Source organism: Myodes glareolus, chromosome 9 (assembly GCF_982192425.1).
Source record: "Myodes glareolus chromosome 9, mMyoGla1.1, whole genome shotgun sequence".
Taxonomy (NCBI): Eukaryota; Metazoa; Chordata; class Mammalia; order Rodentia; family Cricetidae; genus Myodes; species Myodes glareolus.
In genome coordinates this window covers 16,424,421-16,446,273 of record NC_142034.1, presented here as the reverse complement: position 1 = coordinate 16,446,273, position 21,853 = coordinate 16,424,421, and the positions used below count along the sequence as shown (strand labels likewise).

Here is a 21,853-nt window from a genome sequence, read left to right as displayed (position 1 = left end):
TGACTAATAAGAGCATACACATTTAACCCCAGCACTCAGGAGGTTGAGGTAAGCAGATCTCTAAATTCAAGGCCAGCCCGGTCCGGTCCACATAGATGAGTTCTAGGACAGCCAGCACTACACAGTAAGAGCCTGTCTCAAAAACAAAACAAAACAAAACACAAAAAAAAACCCCAAAATTAAAAAAAAAAATCATATGGGCCACAGTACAGTGTGTGTGCCAGTATTCCCAGCACTCAGGAGGCTGAGGCAAGAAAATCATGAGTTTAATTGTGGCCAACTTGGGCTACACAAGACCCTTTCTGAAGCAACATACATGGGTTTAGAATATGAATATCCACAAGTGTTAAGTGGTAACTACAAAGGAATATTCAAGATTAACACTCTTGAAGGAAAACCATTTTAGTGCTAACTTTTAACGATGAGAGAACTTTCCTTTGGGTACATATATTCTTGTAGGACGACTCCAAAAAGTCAACAAGGCACGCTCAGATTCTGTCAATCAGTTTTTAATATATGTCATAGGTAGTTCATATGAAGGCTTAAATTACAAAATTAGCTGCCACAGTCCGAATGTGTGGGACTTTAAGAAAGCTTATATTACTCAAAAGATAACTAAGCACATAAATTTTGATTCTAAAATGTATTTTAAAGGTTTGTAAAACAATGTTAAGTCTAGAATCATATGGCCTTAAAGTGATTCAATTTTGTTATTCTTAATAACTTAACCTTGTGAACTGTTAAAAAAGCATACACCTGCATATCCAGTGCACACATTTCTATTAACCTAGACAAAGTCACATGAGAAACCTCATATAATCCCCAAGGCAACAGCACACACGGTTTTCACTGCAACTTACCGTTACTGCCTCAGAACACAGAAAGCATCAACAAAAACCCACCACCCAGCTCCCCGCAAAAAACAACTCTTTCCCATCCCAGCAAAAATTACCTGGTACAAACAGTGACTTAAAAAATGCTTTCTCAGTAGGAAGCATTTATAAAATGCAGAGATCTCAACAAGCCAAATGCTTATGCAGATGGGGGCCTCTCCCCACAAAAGCTTCTGCCTCAAGAGGCAGACAAAACTCTTATCGCATTTAAGAAGGCTCACGTTTTAAAAGCATTACTTATGCACACTGATGGTTGTGTTTCTAAAAGCACATACCGGCTTCAACTGTGGGCAAGACAGAAGTGGAGGGAGAAGAAAGGAGCACGCAGAAGACAGACAGCAGCTTTTCTGTGAAGACCCAACAGGTTGCAGCCACCATGAAAAGCACTGTGACCTCATAGAGCAGTGATCTGAGCTAAGGGAAGCAGCTCACTTCTCATGCATCTTCCTCAGGAAAAACAAAACTACTCCAAATTCAGCGCTCACACTGTCATTACCCCATAGTATCAGGCAAGGAGAAACTGCTCCAGTACTACCCACCTCTAGAATCTTCTATGACACCTCTAGATTTCCTCCTATAATACTGTCTTCAGCATGGCCCACACACGAAATACACACAGCACTACGTTCTAAGTCTCTGAAATGTATCACCACATACAGTGCTCTAAATTCCACTGTTTTCACAAGTGTAATGTGGACACAGGAAAAACACCAAGCAATTTTTATTGTGCAACTCCAATAGAAATTCTTGGGATCTTGGTTTAGAGTCAGTCTCCACAGTTATTCCAATTGCCCAGTTTAAAAAAAAAATTTCTTTCCATAAATTCCATGATTGTTCTTCAAACACCAAAGTAAACCACTGATAATTCATGTTATAATTTAAAAATATTTTAAAACTACATGTACTTTATATACCATTCTTTTATAAAATAAACTAATTTGATTATCTGGAAGGAAATAACTGAAAGAGCCCTTTCACTGTATCTGTAACCACCGTAGAACTCCAAACCGAGAGGAGAGGGGAGAGAAAGGGAGGGAAGGGTGGACTAAGGACTTCTCAGTCACCAGAATATGTTGACTTTAGGGGAGAGACGGACTCGCGGACCTCTGGGATGACTTTACATGGCTTTCACTTTGATTTGCTTCATTTTCATCTGCTTCTTCTCCAACTTCTTTTGTTCTCTCCTCAAAGCAGCTTCCTGTGAAATAGGGAGGGGAAGAAAGATCCAAATTAAGCTCAAAGCACACACTGAAGAAACCGGGGGCTGGAGAGTCAGCTTGGTGGCTATAGCTTATGCTGCCCCTGCAGGAGCCTCAAGTTCTGCCGCCAGCACACGTCAGGCAGCTCACCACTGCCTGCTACTTCAGCCTCAAGGGAGCGGGTGCTTCTGGTCTCCGTGGTACCTCTGCTCACCCATATTACTCAAAATCCCTTTGGGGAGTTGGGGAGGAGGAGTTCAAGATGGACCTCTTCATACAGTTCTGGCTTTCCTGGAAGTCACTGTGTAGTCCAGGCTGACCTGGAATTCATAGATACCTGCCTACCTCTACCTCCCAAGTGCTGGGATTAAAGGTGTGGGCTTTTATTCAAGATCTTCGTCTTGCAACCCAGGAAACATTTTTGCAGATACATATAAAAATAAGCACAAATCAAGCATGATAACACACCAGCATTTGGAAGACTAAGGCAGGAGGACTGCAATTTGAGGCCAACATTGGCTACATAGTTCCAGGCCAATCTATGCTATGAGACATCGTTTCAAAAGACAAAAACATTGCCAATTCATATATCAGCAAATAAAAATTAACAAGAAACAAAAAAAGATAATCAAATCTTTTTTTAAAAGATTTATTTATTATGTATACAACATTCTGCTTCCATGTATGCCCGCACGCCAGAAGAGGGCACCAGACCTCATTACAGATGGTTGTGAGCCACCATGTGGTTGCTGGGAATTGAACTCAGGACCTCTGGAAAAGCAGCCAGTGCTTTTAACCACTGAGCCATCTCTCCAGCCCCCAGATAATCAAATCTTAATTTAGATAGAAACTCAACAAAGTTTTGCCTTGCATGTGTTTCTTTTCTTTGAAACAAGGTCTCTCACTATGTTACCCAAGCTGAACTTAAATTCAAACCCCACCCTCTTTTAAACGATAGTCTCATTATTTAGCCATTGCTAACCTATTAATTGCAATTAAGACCATGAATGGGGGCTAAAGAGATGGCATAATGTTTAAGACTATTTGTTGTTTTTCCAGAGGACCTAAGTTTGTTCCTAGCACCCACCAGGTAGCACACAGCCATCTATAACTCTGTCATTCAAGCTCCAGCCCTACTTGGGCATCTCTTATCCACAAGCAGACACATTATTAAAAATAAAAACAGGTCAAGCACTGGTGGTGCACGCCTTTAATCCCAGCACTCAGGAGGCAGAAGCAGGTGGATCTTTGTGAGTTTAAGGCCAGCCTGGTCTACAGAGCAAGTTCCAGAACAGTCAGAGCTATACAGAGAAACCCTGTCTCAAACAAACCAAATAAATTAATTAAAAAAAAAAACCAAAACAAACAGAAGCTAGAGAGACAACACAGTCAATGGAGTGCTTGTCTTACAAGCACGAGGACCCAAGTACATCCTAGAGCCTGTGTAAAGTCTGGAGTGGTGAAGCACTTGCTGAAGAGGAGTGACACTGGCCAGGTAGCCTAACCTACTAAGTGAGTGCAGGCCAGAGAGAGATCCTGTCCCTATACACTCCTCTCCCCTGCAAAAACGCGGGACTGGGAATATAGCTCAGCGGTAAAGCACTTTCCTAGCATGTACAAGGCTCTAAGTTTAACTGCCAGCACCACACACAAAGATGGACAGCACCTTTCAAATGACACCTGAGTTTGTGCTCTGTACACATGTCTGTGTGTGTCTCTTTACCACCACCCCTGCCCTGTCCGTCTCTCCAAACAAAGTCATGAAAGCATCAGGACATGAAAAAAAAGCGAAAAACAAAGCAAAAAGAAACACAAGGGTTTGTTTTTTAACCTCATTGCAGAGAGAGAGAGAGAGAGAGAGAGAGAGAGAGAGAGAGAGAGAAAGAGAGGGGGGGAGGGGAGGGGAGTGAAGAGGAGAGGAGAGAGGGAGGGGAGGAGAAAGAGAAACCCAGGTGGCTCAGAGGTTAAGGGGTTAAGGGCATTGGCTGCTACATGGTGGTTCACAGCCATCTGTAATGAGATCTGATGCCCTCTTCTGGTCTGCAGGTGTATATGCAAATAGAGCACACTATACATAAAATAAAAACTTATAAAGGAGAGAGAGAGAGAGAGAGAGAGAGAGAGAGAGAGAGAGAGAGAGAGAGAGAAGGAATGGAAGAGAGAAGGGAAGGGAAGAAAAAGGAAGGGAAGAAAAAGGAAGGGAAGCAAGCATGAGGCACAGGAGCAGCATTAAAGGTTCCTGAGTCTCACAGGCAGCATTAGTGACTGGCTATTGGCAACCACACAGTCACACAGCAGCAACTCAGAGCCTCCCTTACTCTGAAAAATGTTATCCAAGACTCAAAATTCTCATCTAAACTCACATCTTCCAGAACTTTGTTCTCTTTTCATTTGCAAGGTTTACAGTTGGACTTTGGTATCTCATTTCAGGAAATATGAGAACGTACTGAATTTTTTAAATGTAACATACTATTGTCCAAGAATCACAAGTTTGGAATATCAGTTATATAAGAAACAGAAACCAACAACAAAACCCACAGAAATACTAGAATTCATTAATTCTGTATCAAGCCCTAATTTTAATGGCAAGTTAATTTAAAATGTAAGGTGTGTATGTCAGCTTATTTAAAGTCCCTGATTTCTTTCTGTTTGGTCTGAACTGGAGCCGTGCTGGGGAAAGAGGGTCATCCATTCACTTTCCGAGTGCACGAACACAGCTTAGGATGGCTGGAAGAAGAACACGGTGCTGTCAGATGACCACATTTCCCAACTTTAGCCCGTGTGCTTTCTACACAGAATTATCAGAGACAGTACAGTACAAACAGGCAGCTGGATAATTAAGATTTATTTATTTTCATGTGCATTGGTGTTTTGCCTGCAGGTGTGTCCGTGTGAGTGTGCCAGATCCCCTAGAACTGAAGTTACAGACAGCTGTGAGCTGCCATGTGGGTGCTGGGAATTGAACTCAGGACCTCTGGAAGAGCAGCCAGTGCTCTTCACCTCTGAGCCATCTCTCCAGCCCACATCTGGATAATTAAAAACAAAACAATAGTTTTAGGAAATTCTCACAAGCCTCAACCTTAGACAAAGAACTACAAGCAACTAAAGAACACTGTGAGCAGGAGAAATAATCTTCCCCAGGCAAAAGCACACCAACTAGTTACCCAATACTAAAAGAACAGTCCTGAAAATATACAAAAAACCACTATAAAGACTGAACAGGTTGTGTTTATACATTTAGACACACACAACAGCAACAACAACAGAGAGAGGTCATGAGCTTGAAAGAGAGCTGGGGGAAGGACTAGGTATATGGGAAGTTCTGGAAGGATGAAAAGGGAGGTATGACACAACATAAAAACATATAAACCAGACCCAACAGCCTCAGTGGCGGGGGCATCTCACCTCCAGCCTGCGCTGCTTCTCAGGGTCTTCCTCATTCATGATCCGCTCCTTCTCCGCTCTTTTCTTCTCCTCACGCCGCGACTGTGCAGCCTCCTGTCTCTGCACGTGGGTCAGTTTCAAGAAGTTCTCTTCCACGCGGGCCCGGTTCTTATCTGCTTTTTGTTTACCCTTCCCCAGGAAACAAAGTCTTCATAAGAAACCCGTTTCCATCCCACAGGAGAAAACCCCACTGAGCATTCCTTGGTAAAACTACTCCCTCTTGCACATCAAGTCAACTAGACTCAGTCGCTGCCGTCACTGACAGCTGCGGCTACTGGGGAAAACCAACCATAAAAGGTGCCAATTTGTAAGAAAGGCTTTGGGTCTTACTTCTCTGTTGAGTCGAAACTTTTTGGCTTTGTCAATAGAATAAATCACCATGTTCATCAGGGGTAGCAAAGCCTCCATATCCTTTGGGTACGTGTTACCTGAGCCAGGCACTGGAAAACAAAGCCATTTTCCTATTCAGTTAATGGCAGCATTAACACTTCTGAGTTGGCAGTCTTTCTTAATGCTAACAGACTAGCTCCTTAGAGGAACCCAGAAAGCAACAAGGAGGAATGATTAGCGATGCTGTAGTTTTAAAGCTACTATTTCAGAAGGAAAAATAATCTGAAAACCATTTTCCAAGAGGCTAAGAACTAGCCAGACAGGACCCAGATACTCACCATTAAATGTAAACAGTAGTGTCCTCTTAGTGTCAGGCAGCTTTAAAGGCTGACCCTCCCTGTCATGAAAGAGAAGTCTGTTAAGAGAGAAGGTGAGCAAATGCCTGCAAGAACAGCACTGGACACACTCGGCATCTCTAAGTGGTGATCAACGGTGATCATCAAGCCTGAAGGTTCTTAACACTCATCTACCCGATTCTGTGTCACATTTGAAACCTCAGTGATGTCCCCAGCGGGCAGGATATATTCCCTTTCACCCGGGGAGCCAGAAATATGCCTGTATTTAAATCTGAGGCCATATTTTAAATATTTTTGCTTAATTTTTAAATTTCTAAGTTTATATTTGTGAGTGTTTTGCCTCCATGTATGTATGTAGTATGCAGTGCCCATGCAGGCCAGAAAATGGTATCAAACCTCTGGCAACTGGAATCAGAATAGTTTTTAACATCCACAAGGGAACTGGGAGCCAAGCCATGGTCCCCGGTCTTCTGCATAAGCAACACACTCTCAACTACAAGTCATCTCTCCAACCCTCAACTTCTGCTTTTAATCTTGGTCATTATTCTCTAAAAGTCGAGGCATACAGTTTAGCAATTACTAAAAGCACCTGCATTGTATCAGGTATTACAAGAATCCACAGAGGGTTTCCTGTGGAAAAGGCTATGAATGTTACTGAAAACACGTCACTTTATGTAGGAGACTCAAGCATCCTGAGAACTCGGTAAGGTGCGGATTATTCAACCAACAATCCCTCACGGATTGGAGTGAGCACTGTTTTATAATTTTCTTCTGTCATTATCATTGCAAATTTTGACTGTCAAACAATTGACTTCTGCTCAACCCCAAACAAAAGGCTTGCTGAAAGCTATAATGTAATACTTTGTGTCTGCTGTCATTACTAAATTTAGCAAGGCAAGGATGATGCAACATCATCTCAAAGCATAAGGACCCGAGTAATCTCCACACACAACTAAATCCAGAATACATTTTTGTTGCTGCTACTCCTATTCTGGTATTGGGAAATGAACACATAGCTCCCAGAATGTCTGTTGTTGACACTGAGTCTCACTGCGTATCCCTGGCTGGCCTAGAATTCAGAGATCCTTCTGCTCCTGCCTCTAAAAGCTGAGATCAAAGACTTGTGCCACCATGCCTGTCCAGAATGGCTTTCAGTTGTACTCAATCCCATAGCATATGAGACTAGCCTGCAACTAATAATTCAGGTCACAACTCATTCTCTATCAGAAGTATATTTAGTTATGCTTTACAGAGACTGGCTGCAAATTCAACAAATAAATCCAAACCCAAACCATGAACAATACTGTACACCCGAACAATACTGCCATAAAACCAGAAATTATGGTTTTATATGTCATTTATATGTCATTATAGTCAATGTCATTTGAAAACATTCAGCTGTTCAAAAGCGAAGTGAGAAAAGATGATAAAATATGAAATACTTAGATTTGTATTTAAAGTCAAACACCAGAAATTTAGAAATGGGAAAGGGTGTACCAGCTGCAATGCCTTAGCACCCGCCCTTCCTTGTGAACGTCACCGGGTCAGTGATGCAAACATCCGGGGTTGGGGAGCCCGCCAGTGGCTTCTCATGGTGCACTAACTGGGAGGGCGTTCATTACCAATTTTACTTCCCCACTTGATAAGGAAACCGCAGAGGTCCCTTGTAGCATTCTAACATAAAACCAATAAGGAAAATAAATTTTAATGCTTTATTTCATACATACTCTTGCATAATCTTTGGACCAGAGAACTGGTCTGAAAAATGAACGGATTCAATCTTGTCAGCATAATGCGTAAGAAAGTGAACCATCTAAAAAAAAGAAAAAGGAAAGAATATTAACTAGAGTTTGGCATTTCCAAGCTTTCATAGATAGTCACCTTTAAATCCTTACTTTCATATAAAGTCATTCAGACTAAAATACTTTTTTCTTAAAAAAAAAAAAAAAAAAAAAAAAACCCAAAAAAACCTAATGAGCCGTCAGGTCAGTCCTCAACTTTAGCTTAAAGAAACGCTTCTCTGTAGCCATCCTCCAGCCCTAGCCTCTGCCATGACGGGATCACAGTGCCTGCCCTGTGTGCCCATCTTTACTTATATGAACAAACTCAGAATGACTTAAATGTCACCACCATAGGATTAAGGCTGCAATCTTTTCCTTAAATTTATGTGTATTGGTGTTCTGCCACAGGTGTTGGGTCCCCTAGAACTGAAATTATAGATAATTGTGAGCTGCCAAGTGGAGGCTGAGAATTGTGCTAGGAACTCGGTGCTCTTAACCACTGAGCCATCATCTCTCCAGGCCCAAGGCTATAATCTTTAAAACAAAACAAACAACAACAAAAAGCCCACCAAAGCACCTGAAAGTGGGCTTGGAGTGTTTGCACACCCTTTAATTTTAGCATTTGGTGGATGGAGGCAGACAGAGCTCTTTGAGCTCCAGGTTACACAAGGCTACATAGTGAGACTCTGTAATGTCTCAAAAAAACAAAACAAGCCAGGGCAGTGGTGGCGCAGGCCTTTAATCCCAGCACTCGGGGAGGCAGAGGCAAGCGGATCTCTTGAGTTCAAGGCCAGCCTGGTTACAAGAGCTAGTTCCAGGATGGGCTCCAAAGCTACAGAAAAACCCTATCTCAAAAAACAAACAAACAAAAAAAAAAAAACAAAACCAAAAAACCAAAACCCAAACAAAAAAAAACAAAAAAACAAAACAAAACCAAAAAAACCAAAACCCAAACAAAAAAAACAAAAAACAAAACAAAACCCAAAACCCAACCCAACCCAAACCAAATCAAAAACCTTGAAAGTTTGAAAGTCATTAGTTCTTTTGGAGAGAACTTTTTATTTTGCTGTGAGAATGTGTGTATGTGTGTGTGTTTGTATGTGCATGTGCTCGAGCACAGTGCACTTGGGGAAGCCAGAAGAGCGCCATATCCCTCAAAGCTGAAGTTATGGGACCCTTGGCTCAACAAGCAGACACTGAGATACGCACTGGAGTCCTTACGGTTTGACTGCAGTACTAACTGCCAGGTTGTCTGCTGACTGACAGCCCTCTGACGGGTTATGACCAGTGTGAGGAAGGAGTACACGGCTGTAACTAATGTACGGCATCAGAGAGGACCTGGTTCAGCTTCAGGGAGGTACCTCCTCAACATGAGAGCTGCTCAATGCCTCATTAAAATGGCGTGGCTTTGCTACTGCTTCTAGTACAAGTAAAGGCTGTGTTTAGCCAATCGATCAAAATCAGCTAGGTGACTCTAAGTATCACAGAAAATGTTTACCATGAATGATCAGTAGTCACAGATTATTTACCTGTTGTTTCAAAAAGGAGTAAAATTTAGTATGTGATTTTTATTTACTTATTCTTTTGGAGACAGAGTCTCTAGCTGTACTCCCTAGCCTGTCTGGATCATGATCCTCTTGCCTCAACCTCTGAGGTGGCTGCCATTATCGCTGTGCACGACTGCACACATCTCCACTGCACTTACCTTTGTGTCCATCATGCCCTCTGTGACTTCTCCCATTTCTGACAGGATGGCCAACGAGTCTGGCAGTCCATACTTTGCTCCAGACTTAGGTTTATCACTACAGAACTCGCTCTGGAAGAAGAAAATGAGAACATAAAACATGGTATTCTATAATACAGACTTTCCCTCAAAGGTTAAGTATGTACTGCCTATTCTGGAGTGGTGCTTAACGTCTGGGTGACGGGACGGTGCGATGCTGCACAGCTGAACTTCTTTGTAATAAAGAGGCAGTGTCTACAGACATTTACATTGGAGCAACTTGACATACCAGATCCTGCATCTCTTTCTGCAGTCGCACCAAAGCTTTGCGAGTGCCAACAGCAAACACATATGTATCCATGTCTTCATCATTCATGGTTACTTTTATTTGCTTTAAAAAGAAAACAAAAACATGACTTACTTGTTAGGATCTATGATGGGTAGATTTCTAAAAGACCCTGAAGAGTTCAGCCTTTTGCTATATATGTTTTCCCCTGGAGCAGAATTCATGGATATAATGGCAGAAGACTCTTAATCAGTTGATTCAAATTAACAAAAGGGGCATTGTCCTGGGTATATCACATAATCCAGCAAGGTATTAATAACTGGGCCCTAGCTGAAGAGAATCCTTGGGGAAAAAATGATCATCAAGGGATGGTTATAAGATCCTGACGGTAATGCCTTCAGGACCCGAGTACTCCCCAGTTGGCAGGTATTGAGAAAATAGGTACCTATAATACAGAGACTGAATTCCGACAAAAATCTGAATGAACTTGTGAGAAGGAAACCCTGGCCCACACTGTTTTCCGCCCCCTAGACCTAATTAGATTCAGCTAACCTACACTGGACCACTTATGTACCGACACTATGAGATAGCAAATGGTGTTGGGTTTTTTTGTTTGTTTGGTTTTGTTTTTTTGTCTTTATTTTTGAGATAGGATCTCATTTTTTTTTTTTTAATTTTGCTGGGAATGGGAATGTGTGCCTTTGATCCCAGTACTCGGGAGGCTGAGATGCTGTGGGATAATGTAGATTAATGAATCTACTTTTACTGAGGTAGGCAGAGCTCTGTGAATTTGAGGTCAACCTGATTTACACAGTGAGACTGTTTAAAAAGGAAACAGAAAAAGATTTCTTATCCGTATCCTATATTCATGAGTGTTTGCCTACACGCAAATCTGTGCACCAGTGTGTGCATCACTCCTGGAGGCTAGAAGAGGGCACTGGACACCCTGGAACTAGAGTAACAGATGGTTATAAACTGGCTGTTGGTGCTGGGAATCAAGCTTGGGTACTCTAGAAAGTAGTCAGTGCTCCCAATCGCTGAGCCATTTCTCAAGTCCCAGATGGTACTATTTTAAGCTGCTGAGTTTGGGCAAATTGTTACAAAAAAACACAGCACTAACAAGTTCATACAGAGTAGGCAAGTGCAAAAGTCAGCAACAAACAGGACCCAAATGGACAGGGTGATATAAGAATTATATACAGGGGATGGAGAGATGGCTCAATGTTAAAGATCAGGCTCACAACCAAAAATATAAGAATTATATCTGAGCTTTGCTTCAGGCTCCTGGCACTCCTGGCACCAAGCTAAAACCTTCAGTATGCTTTATTATTTACTGGGAACCCCTTTCTATCAATCTGAGTTCGCACTAATGTAAGGTGTCCACGTGGCTTCAGGAATGGGACTGATCATGAGATAAGACAAATGCTGAGGACTGGAACTTTCGGCCCTGTTCAAGGACCTTGTGGGGAGGAGCACTGAGCTCTGCTCTTCAGAAATCTGGAACCACATTCAGGAAGTTCCCATACTGTAATGCTGTGAATTTGTTAAAGGGTGGCATGCTGGAGAAGGTAAAAAACCTCCACATATGTCCTGCCCTTTTCTGACAGTGTTTCAGGGTGTAGCTCTGGTCAGACTGGAGCTATGCACACCAGGCTGTCCTGGAACTCACAGAGATCCATCTGCCTCTGGCTTACAGGTGCTAGGATTAAAGGCGTGCACCACCATGCCTGGCATCCCTCATTTTTTTCAACTGCCTATTGCCGAGTTGTGTCCTTAATAAGTCAGTAAATATAAGCAAAGGTTTTCCTTGAATTCTGTGAATCATTCTAATAAACTATTAAACCTGGAGGGAGGTGATGGGAATGCTTAGTTCATAGGTGATCAGCCAAAAGTCACAGTATGGGTGGCCTAGGATTTGAAATTTCCTCCTAAGTAGGGACAATGGGGGTCCTGAACCCTTCAATCTATATGACCTGAAGGTAATTCCAGGCAGTGTCAGAATTAAATTGTTAGATCCCAGCTGGTGTTTAGAGAACCCAAGAACTGGCTATTGTTGGAAAAACATACTTACACAACTAAATGGTTCTTAGTAGTCCGCATTGGAACAGGCAATGTTATAAACCTAAGAAGTCTGATATGATAAAGCATGGTTCTACTTACACTAATTATATTTCTTAATGGTTGGGTCAAATTTTTAGTATGTGGAAGAATGGATATGTGGGGCTGGAGATAGATGGCTCAACAGTTAGGAGCACCTGCTGCTCTTGCAGAGGATACCAGGCTCAGTTCTCTGCACCCACATAGTAGTTCAAAACCATTGTAACTCTAGTAACCAACACCCTTTTCTGACCTCCTTGGACACACGTGTAGTACATAGACAGACACGCTGGCAACACACACACCCAAAAAAATTTAAAATATTTTGCCAGGTAGTGGCGGCACATGCCTTTGAGTCCAGCTCTCAGGAGGCAGAAGCAGGTGGATCTCAATAAGTTCAAGTCTATAAGAGCTAGTTCCAGGACAGGCTCCAAAGCTACAGAGAAACCCAGTTTTGAACAACCAACCAACCAACCAACCAATAAATAAATAAATAAATAGTTGGTAAAAAAGAAAGGGAGTGATGCTATGTAGGGAACAGGATAGCAGCCATATATATATATTTTTAAAAAGATTTCTATTCTTCTGCATTCACAGAGAATTACAGAATTCAGAAGAAGAAAAAAGCAAACAATAGGAACCCTGTCTGTGGGGCCTCTCTTTGGTTCGAGAAGGGCAGGGAATGTTTTTGACAGAGAGTACAATTTGCAGATTAATGTTAATCTAATAAATGGAAGATAGTACACCCAATAACCTAAATTGTGACTTAAGCTCTTTCAACCAAAATAATCATCTGTTGCAAAGCACACACACACACACACACAACTTAAAACAAACAAAATAAACTTTGAGAAATAACCTAGTATTTTTGTCAAAGACACAAGTATTCTTAGGGCTGGAGATGTGCTTAAAACGGCTTAAAATGTGCTCCTTGCAATGCAAGCCTGAACGCCTGAATTTGATCCCCAGACCCCAAGATGTAAAGAGAGATCTGATTCCCAAATGTTGTCCTCTGACCTGAACACATGTATGCTGGTATGCATGTTCCCATATTTACACACACATAGATAAATTCTAAAACATAAAGGAAAAGTGTTCACGAGGAGACCTGGACACCAGGGCACACTATATGGGCAACTGTTCTCTCTGTAAGGATACTCCAGCTGCTACAAGCAGTGACAGACATCATCTCCTTCCCTGCAGAGAGCAAGTGGAGGCCTCCTGACAGCTGAGCACTGAGAAAAGATGACCATCTGCTTAGGCAGAAAAGCATAAGACTTTCTGGCATGGACACAAACTGCCAGGAGTTCCAAACACAATCCAGACAGAAACAGAACAGCTAAGAGAATAATTCAGTTGATACCAAGAAAACAAGCAGGAATACATACCACTTGATCACTCACTGGCCTCATCATCCGGGCCAGGACATTAAGTAAGTCTTGTCTCTTAAGGAACTGAAAAAAATGAGAGAAATGAGTCAATATCTTGCAGTTTAAACTTTCAGAAGGGCCTTGGAGGGGACTCAAATGCTTCATTTGCCAATTACTAGAAATATAATACTCAGATCTATTTTAAATCAACAAGGAAGAAGGAAGCACTAAGTTTTTATCAGCAGTCACATTTAAAAAACGAAGGAAGGATATATGTTAGAGCAGAAGTTCCCGACTTACCCTCAGCTGGATAAGCATGCCTTCACAGCACACTCGACCAGAACACCACAGGTTATAAATGTGCTCATTCTCCTGATTCAACTTTCCCGTGCTTGTGGCTTCTTTGTTAGTCCCATCATCCCCTAGGAGTAAAAGCACTGAATCTCACTCACTGAACTTTTGGATCACTTTAGGACAGCAATGCTTTGCTATCGCATAGACTCCCCTTTGAAAGGAATTAAAGGACCAGCCTGTGGTTTTGACTTCAGTATTATTTTAAAGGTTTCACGCCTCAGTAGATTTGATGTATAAATTTACCATCTGCTTCTTCACACATTAATTCATCTAGTCTTGAAGACATGCTCAGTGTCATTTCTCAGTCAACAATCTTCATAACAAGGTTTGTATATAAAGCCTGGATTTTCTGTATGAGTTTCATTAATTCCAATTACTTCTGACAGAGTAGAGTTCAATGGCAGTTCCAACACATTCCAAATCTCCAAAATCATTATTTTATTTCAATTTTATACCAACTTCGGCAAACAACATCTCCCAAAGTTTCCTGTGCAAAATTACCGATTTCCACTGTTCCACCACTTTCTGTTGCTATCCACTCACGTTTCTCTGTGAATTTATGCAGAGAGCTGAGAGAATGGTATCTGTCACTGCTACCAGTGCACAGTAGGCACCAAGACGGTGGGCATCAAGGGCACAGACAGGTTTCTTTGTCATCTGCTAGGCCAAGTGTGCTGGGGTGCTGAGGGCTGCTGCACGGGCTAGTAGAGGTTGGACTTCTCTTTACTTTTAAAACTCTTTATTGTCTCCATAAAAAAAGTTATGGACTCTGGCATGAAGAAGAGGGAGGGCAATGAGCCAAAGAATACTTCCCCACTGGCCCCACCCCCAAATTCCTTGATCAAAAACACCTTTTAAAAACTATAGAATAGGAAAGAGAACATTCATCCACTGGTAAACAGATAGAGAGTTCTAATAACGTGGCTGCAATTTAACCCCTTAAATAAGTTTTAACATCATTTCCTTGTAACAAAAATAAAAAGTATATCCAATTAACAGTGTTGCAACAAAAAGCAATTTAAAAATGTACGACAAAAAAAGAAAGGAAGGAAGGAAGGAAAAATATGTGAGGCCTAGGAAGGTAGAGGCAGGAGAATCCATGTGAATTTGAGGCAAGTCTGACCTACAAGGCAGTACAAGGCTGGTCAGGGCTACATAATGTATCAGCAAGATAGCTCAGCTGGTGAAGACACTGGTTACCAAGTCTGATGACCTGAATCCAGGTCCCACATGTGGAAGGAGAGACTGATTCTCACAAGTTGTTTTCTCTGCTTATGCTGTCACAAGCATCCCTGTCCACTTCCAAAAATTAATTAATAACAAATTAATTAATCAATTAAAACCACCAAAACCAAAACAATGCATGTAAAGTTCATAGAAAAATGTGCACACAGAGCAGCTGACAGAAGGGAGTGCGTATTACTAGGGAGAGATAAGGTGCTAAGTGAGTGTAAAAGGCGTCTAACCTCACAATCCACGCTACACTAAGTGAGTGTGAAGGGCATCTAACATCACAACCCACACTACACAGCTAACTACTCTACAGACTTCGTGTAGATTGGTGGAGCTAAAAATCAAAGTACCCAAAACTAAAGAACTTGTGAGGATTTCCTAGTTCTAAAAATTGAACTGAAATTATTTACCAAAATACCTAACATGACAAAGTTTCTTGTTTCAATCAGAATTTTAACATCTTACTTTTACACTGACTGTATCCAAAGCTATTTAGCAATTATATTATTGACTAATGAGAAAATGAGTTTATATATTTAATTTACGTATACACAAAACCCAACTAAATGGGATCCTTGGAGACAACAAATGCATTGTAGTGAGCATTCCAAAAAAATGTTTAGCTACTTCTGCTGAGGGGACAAGCTATTCTTAACAGATTGTTTCCAGGTAGGCCGCTGGACTCATACCAGCTCAACTTACCCACTAAGGTAAAATTGCTCTCCAAAAGCTCTCTATGAGAGTTAAACCAGGCCTGAGCAAGCCGGCTGTTCTTATTCTTCCCAATGATGTAGTTCATGATATAGGCAAGCAGACCAGTCACCATCAGGATCTCTAGATAATAACTCTCCCAGCTGTTCTGGAGGTGTGCAGGGACCTTAAGAAGGAAAAAGTCCCATTTAATGTTGGCTGAGACCGAACATGGAGACTAAGTAAGGGATTAAAAAAAAAACACAAAACAAAACAAGAAAGCTCATAGACAGAAGTGGATACTTTAAATTACTGTCACTGGAAAAAAGTTACACTTTAGAGGCTAGAGAGAAGATTCAATGGTTAGGAGCACTGGCCACTCTTGCAGATGACACAGTTCAGTTCCCGGCACCCATGTGATAGTTTGGGGACCTGATGCTATCTCTGGCCTCCAAGGGCAACAGGCACGCACAAGATGCACTGAACAGTCATGCAGACAAAACATTCCCAACAACAACAAAAAAGTTTCACTTCAAAAAATACGCCCATTTTGATCTTCTAGGTCAGCTTTTTATTTATTTTGTTTTTGTTTTTTTCCAGATTGGGTTCTGTAGCCCTAGCTGTCCTGAAACTTGATTTGTACAACAGAGAACTCAGAGCAGTGCCTGCTTGTGCCTCTAGAATGTTGGGACCAAAGTCATGCACTGCCGCCATCACCTGGCTCTGGGTCAGGGTCACTTTCCAGAGTATGCCCAAACGTTACTTGAATTAAGTAAAAGTAGGAGGGCTAGTCTACTACACAGGAGTTGCTTCATAGCCAATGGATGTTTAAAGAATTCATGTTAAGCTCTTTATTAGATTACACTACTATTCCAACAACCACCATAAGCCAGGGATTACGGTTATGGTATTGATGATTTACTACTCAGTTTGGAGTTTAGAATCTTATATACTTACATCAACGATTGTTATTGGATCTTTATTTTTGCTAGAAGAGGTATCTGGTTTGTCTTCATAACCCTCAAATTCTTCATCATCATATGGTTCACTTTCAGTATCTCCCTCCTATAAAAACAAAACACAGTCATGTCTACAAATGGCGCTGGCAGTTGCGTCTCACTTTGTGGGTAACACTTGCAGAGGAAAACATAACTAGTAAGCAACAAATACAGATCACAGAGCTATAAAATGCTTTTAGGAAAATTGAGGTGTAAGTTCCAGAAAACTAACATATGTGGTAATGACATTTAATAATACACTTCATATGTGAAGTTTGATAAGCGAGCTGGGTGCAGTGGCAAGTGCATTTAATCCCAGCACTTGGGAAGCAGGTAGATCTCTGCTGGTCTATATTGCAAATTCCAGGACAGCCAGGGCTGTCTAGTGAGATACTGCTTCAAAACAAACAAAAAAACAGACAGGAAAGTTTTTTTTCAAATAGAATAAAACCTTGTCCCTGTTTTCTCACTACTTCTTACTACTACACACATAAAACTATATGAGTGTTGGTGGCACACGCCTTTAATCCCAGCACTCAGGAGGCAGAGGCAGGCAGATCTCTGTGAATTCCAGGCCAGCCTGGACTGTGGAGCGAGTTCCAGGACAGGCTCCAAAACCACAGAGAAACCCTGCCTTGAAAAATCACAGAAAGAGAGAGAGAGAGAGAGAGAGAGAGAGAGAGAGAGAGAGAGAGAAACTCCAAAACACCAAAAGGATGATGCCGCTTACTTTACACCTTACACCCAAAGTTCTAAATTTTCACTCATACATTATCTATCCTCAGTTCAGCTCTTATCTACTACAGTAACTACAGAAAACGGAATGCTTTATCAAGGCAGGAAGAACACACCACAAAGTCTTTAGAAGAGCTTTGCTAGGTGGGTGGCGCACACCTTTGTCCCCAGCACTGGGGTGGCATGTCGGGCAGACCTGTGGGTTTGAGGCCAGCCTGGTCTACAAAGTCAGGTCCAGGACAGCCAGAGCTACAGAGGGGACCTTATCTTTAAAAAGAAAAAAACAAAAAAACAAAACAAAAAAAAAAACAGTCAGAGAGAGAATAAACTAGAGGAGCTCTAACTGAACAGAAATGAAGATTCCAGAGGGTAAAAGTTTCCCTACACCTGGGTTTTTGTTTGAGAAAAGCACTAATAAATTTTTCCATCCTCTGAATTTTTCAATAAATCAATAAGTACCCTATTTTGTGGAGCTAAAGAAATGGCTCATAAATTAAAAGCACTTATTGCTCTTGCAGAGGACCTGGATTTGGTTTCGACAACACACGTGGCTGCTTAGGTCCAAAGGATCCACTTCCTTCTTCGGGCCTTCAAGAGAATCAGGCATGCCATACAGTATACTTATATGCAGGCAAAACACTCAGACACAACAGTAAAAAGAAATAAATCCACCCAGCAGTGGTGGTGCATGCCTTTAATCCTGGCACATGGGAGGAAGAGACAGACGGATATTTGTGAGTTTAGAGGCCACACTGGTCTACAAATCGAGTTTCAGGACAGTCAGGGTTTCAGGAGTTTCAGGGTTTCTGCACAGAGAAACTCTGTCTCAAAAACACCAAATAAATAAATCATAAACAAAAACCTTACTTGGGTATCTGCATCTTCAAAATCTCCTTCTTGGTTTTCATCCTGCCCTTCCAATTCCACAGTGGTCTCATCTTCATCATCTTCAGTAGTTATCACTCGCTGAGGAGATTCCGTAACAGAGTCTTCCATGACATCCTCAAACTCAGCGAAATCATTATCATCATACTCTACTATGTCTTCCTCATCCTCGAAATCATCAAACTTGGCTTCAGAGACACTCCCAAACACCAAAAGGACAGCACAGAAAGCGTAGAAGGCTTTCATTGCGTCTTAAAAATACGCTGTGAGAGACAGAGAGTGTGTGCTAAGTGAACGATCATTCCACATACAGGCTCAACACAGTTCGTAAACTGCTAATAATCTACAAACCAGCTAGGAGTGGTGGCACATACTTGTAATCCCAGTACTTGGGAGATAGAAAGAGGACCAGAAGCCCATGGCCAGCCATGGCTACATACTGAGGTCAAGACTAGACCCTTAATTAAAAATAAAATAATCACAGGGCGGTGGTGGTATGTGCCTTTAATCCTAGTACTCTGGAGGCAGAGGCACGTGGATCTCTGTGAGTTCAAGGCCAGCCTGGTCTACAGATTGAATTATTAGTTACAGGACAGCCTGGACTGTTATATAGAGAAACCCTGTTTTAAAGAACCCATCCAAAAATAAATAAATAAATAATAATAATAATAATAAAAAACCCAGAAGACCAACCAAACACTAACTTCAAAAAATCTGAGTTTATCTTCCTCAATATTTTTGGATTCAGAGAGTACTATGTTTAAAAACAAACAAAAAAAACCAATGAGGTGAAGTCAAAAGGCATGCGGTCTATCAAGATTCTGTCAACAGTTATCTGCAAAAACTTGTACAAGTTATTAATTTCTTTAGATACGATTTTCTAAAATCCTCTATCTATGTTATATAGTCCATCAGCTTTTTTCCCCCTCAAAATAAAAGTATTTTTGAGAGACTATTAAGTCCTTTCTAAAAGAACTAAAGAGTTCAGAGGAGCAATAAGATACAACCATTATACATAAATGGTTATGAAATAATCCATGAATAAAACACACCAGGACTGAGATGAACCTTGGCTGCACAGTGCTTGCAGTCATTCTTCTGACACACATAAGGTTGCTGGCTTCGTCATCAGCTCTGAAATGGAAAGCCATTTACCTACAGATCCACTGTGCGTGTTTGCCCTACAGACATGCTCTCCTGGACAAACACCACTATTATCATCATCATAAGTATGAATACTTAAATACAGAAAGAAGATGCAATGGAGACGTCAATCAATGCAACAATGCAATGTGGCAGAAAGGGCTCATCCAAAGAGTATTAATTTTGCATTAAATCTCAGAAGACAATGGAAAAAAATTCAACCAACAAAATCATTTACGTTTTCAATTCTGCTCCCTCCTCTAAACGGCAGTCCTCAGTCTAAAGAATGGCTATGTGTGAGTGTATTACAGACAGGGCACTGGCGGGTATTGTGAGAGCGTTACTTCTGATGATTAAACTATGTGTGTACCGTTACAAAAGGGCTGGGCTGATGAGGCGGCTCAGTGGATAAAGTCACTTGCCAACGAGCCGAAGGACTGAGTTTTATCCTTGGTCTGCCTCCACATGGTGGAAGCATGAAACCAAGTCTCATAATTTGTCTTCTGACCTCCACGTTCACACAGAGGTGTGAACCATTTTCTGACCCAAATGAATGAATGGATGTCATTTTTAAAATGTTACAAGGGAGGCTGGGTTTGTAACTCAGTTGGTAGAGTAGCTGGGAGTCTAGCACTGTGTAAAATTGGGTGGGGAGGCACACTCCTATAGTCCAAGCACTGGGGAGTCTGAGGCAGGGGGATCAAAGTTCAAGGGCATCCTCTTCTACAGTGAGCTCCTGGTCTCTCCAGGCTTCGTGAGACCCTGTCTCAAGAACTCGAAGGAGTGGTAGGGTGGGGTGCATGCCTTTAATCTCAATACACAGGAGTCAGGGGCAGGCAGATGCCCAAGTTCAAGGCCAACTAAGATTACACAGTGAGATCCTACGTTAAAAAAAAGAAAGCAGCAGGGTGTAGTGATTTAATCTTATAACCCCAGCATCAGGCATCCTCAGCTAAAAGGCCTGCCCTACAGAGTTTTAAACCAGCCTGCAGGAGTGAGACACTGTCTCAAAATACAAATAGTTTCTGCTTTAGTGTTCCCCTTTTCAAGTAGAAGTAACTATTTACCATTGTCAGCTTGATTAACAGACACTCTAAAGGTCTGACCATTTCGAGCTGAGTCTATGCTTGGAAAGTTTGCACACAAGCATTTCTAATGCAATTCATACAGCTAGGCTCCCTCAAGGTTATTTAAGTTAAAACGATCCAAGGCACATGCTGCACCTGTCAACCCATTTCTCAAATGCACAACTCTCCGCCAGGTCACCCAGCCTCGAGGACTTCTGAAGCGGAAGCCACAAGAATGTAGGACAAGCACAAGCATTAACAAGGCCTGTCTTGACTGTCTTCGGCCAGTTCACTCAGTCAGTCTCTCCCGCAACCACTTAACTCCAGACTGAAAACCAAGTAAGTGAGGCAATCACTGCTAGTCCTTTCGGGTCCTCATGGTATTAGTCAGATTCCCGTCTCCTTCCAGAGTGTTGGCTACAAACAAGTTGTTTGTTAGAAACCTTCAGCTAAGGTCGGACTCTAGAAGGGGTTGCTTCTGTCAAACCTCGCGTGCCTGGTCCTGCCTCCACCACCCATGGAGAACACTAGTGTCTACGCTCCATTCTTCCCGGCTGCACATCAGAAATTTTCTCAGATTTTGCCCTGCTAGTTGGGAATTTGCTCAAAGCCACTAATATGACCCCCAAACCCTCCTAAAATCCAACAACAACAACAACAAAAATGGACCTGAAAAGAACGTACAGAGACTTACTCTTCTTTTTAATTCGGGAGAAATAAGTTGCGAGGATTGCTGATGTCACCACCAGCCGGACATAAAAAGGTTGGTTAGGTGAGAAACAGTGCCAGGCTCTGCGGCCACGCAACGCACAACTTAGTCACCGCTTGGCCTGGCTCGGCCACAGAGACTGGTATGTCACGGTCCGCTACCTACCTGCACCCGAGGCTGCAACCCGGCCAGGGGCTTCTGAGGCTACCACCTCCACCCAGCCTGCTTGCGTCTGGCCTCCGCCTTCGGGTCGTAAAGACTTCTATGGGCCGCGATTGTCACTGGGTCACAGCCCAGAACAGGTAGCTCAGTCACGGCACCGTACACTTCACGTAGCTTCAGCCGTCCGTTACGTAGAATGCGTACGGCTGGTCTGCGTCTGCGCACAGAGTGGGGGCGGGGGCCGCAAGGCGAGGTTGGGCTGCCGGGAAAATTACGTAACCCTCGCCGCTCCTGGGCCTAGAAGGGCTCTAGCGGGAGGCTGGGTTCCTCCAGTCCTGTCAGGTTGACGTCACTTTGGTCCCGGTGCTCCGGAAGCTAAAGGTGGCCATACTCTATGG

The 21,853-nt window shown here is 42.2% G+C and overlaps 1 protein-coding gene across 1 annotated transcript; it reads right to left on the bottom strand.

Moving 5' to 3' along the window:
* Positions 1–493: 493 nt before the first annotated feature.
* On the bottom strand, positions 494–21,703 carry Ccdc47 (coiled-coil domain containing 47). Its single transcript, XM_048446000.3, has 13 exons — positions 21,459–21,703; positions 18,357–18,637; positions 16,714–16,821; positions 15,769–15,943; positions 13,780–13,901; positions 13,498–13,563; positions 10,016–10,117; positions 9,709–9,819; positions 7,950–8,035; positions 6,205–6,263; positions 5,867–5,976; positions 5,498–5,665; positions 494–2,091 (listed from the first exon to the last, which is right to left on the bottom strand). The coding sequence occupies exons 2-13, from the start codon at positions 18,618–18,620 to the stop codon at positions 2,011–2,013; spliced, it is 1,452 nt and encodes a 483-aa protein (XP_048301957.1). The 5' UTR covers positions 18,621–18,637; positions 21,459–21,703; the 3' UTR covers positions 494–2,010.
* Positions 21,704–21,853: the final 150 nt, after the last annotated feature.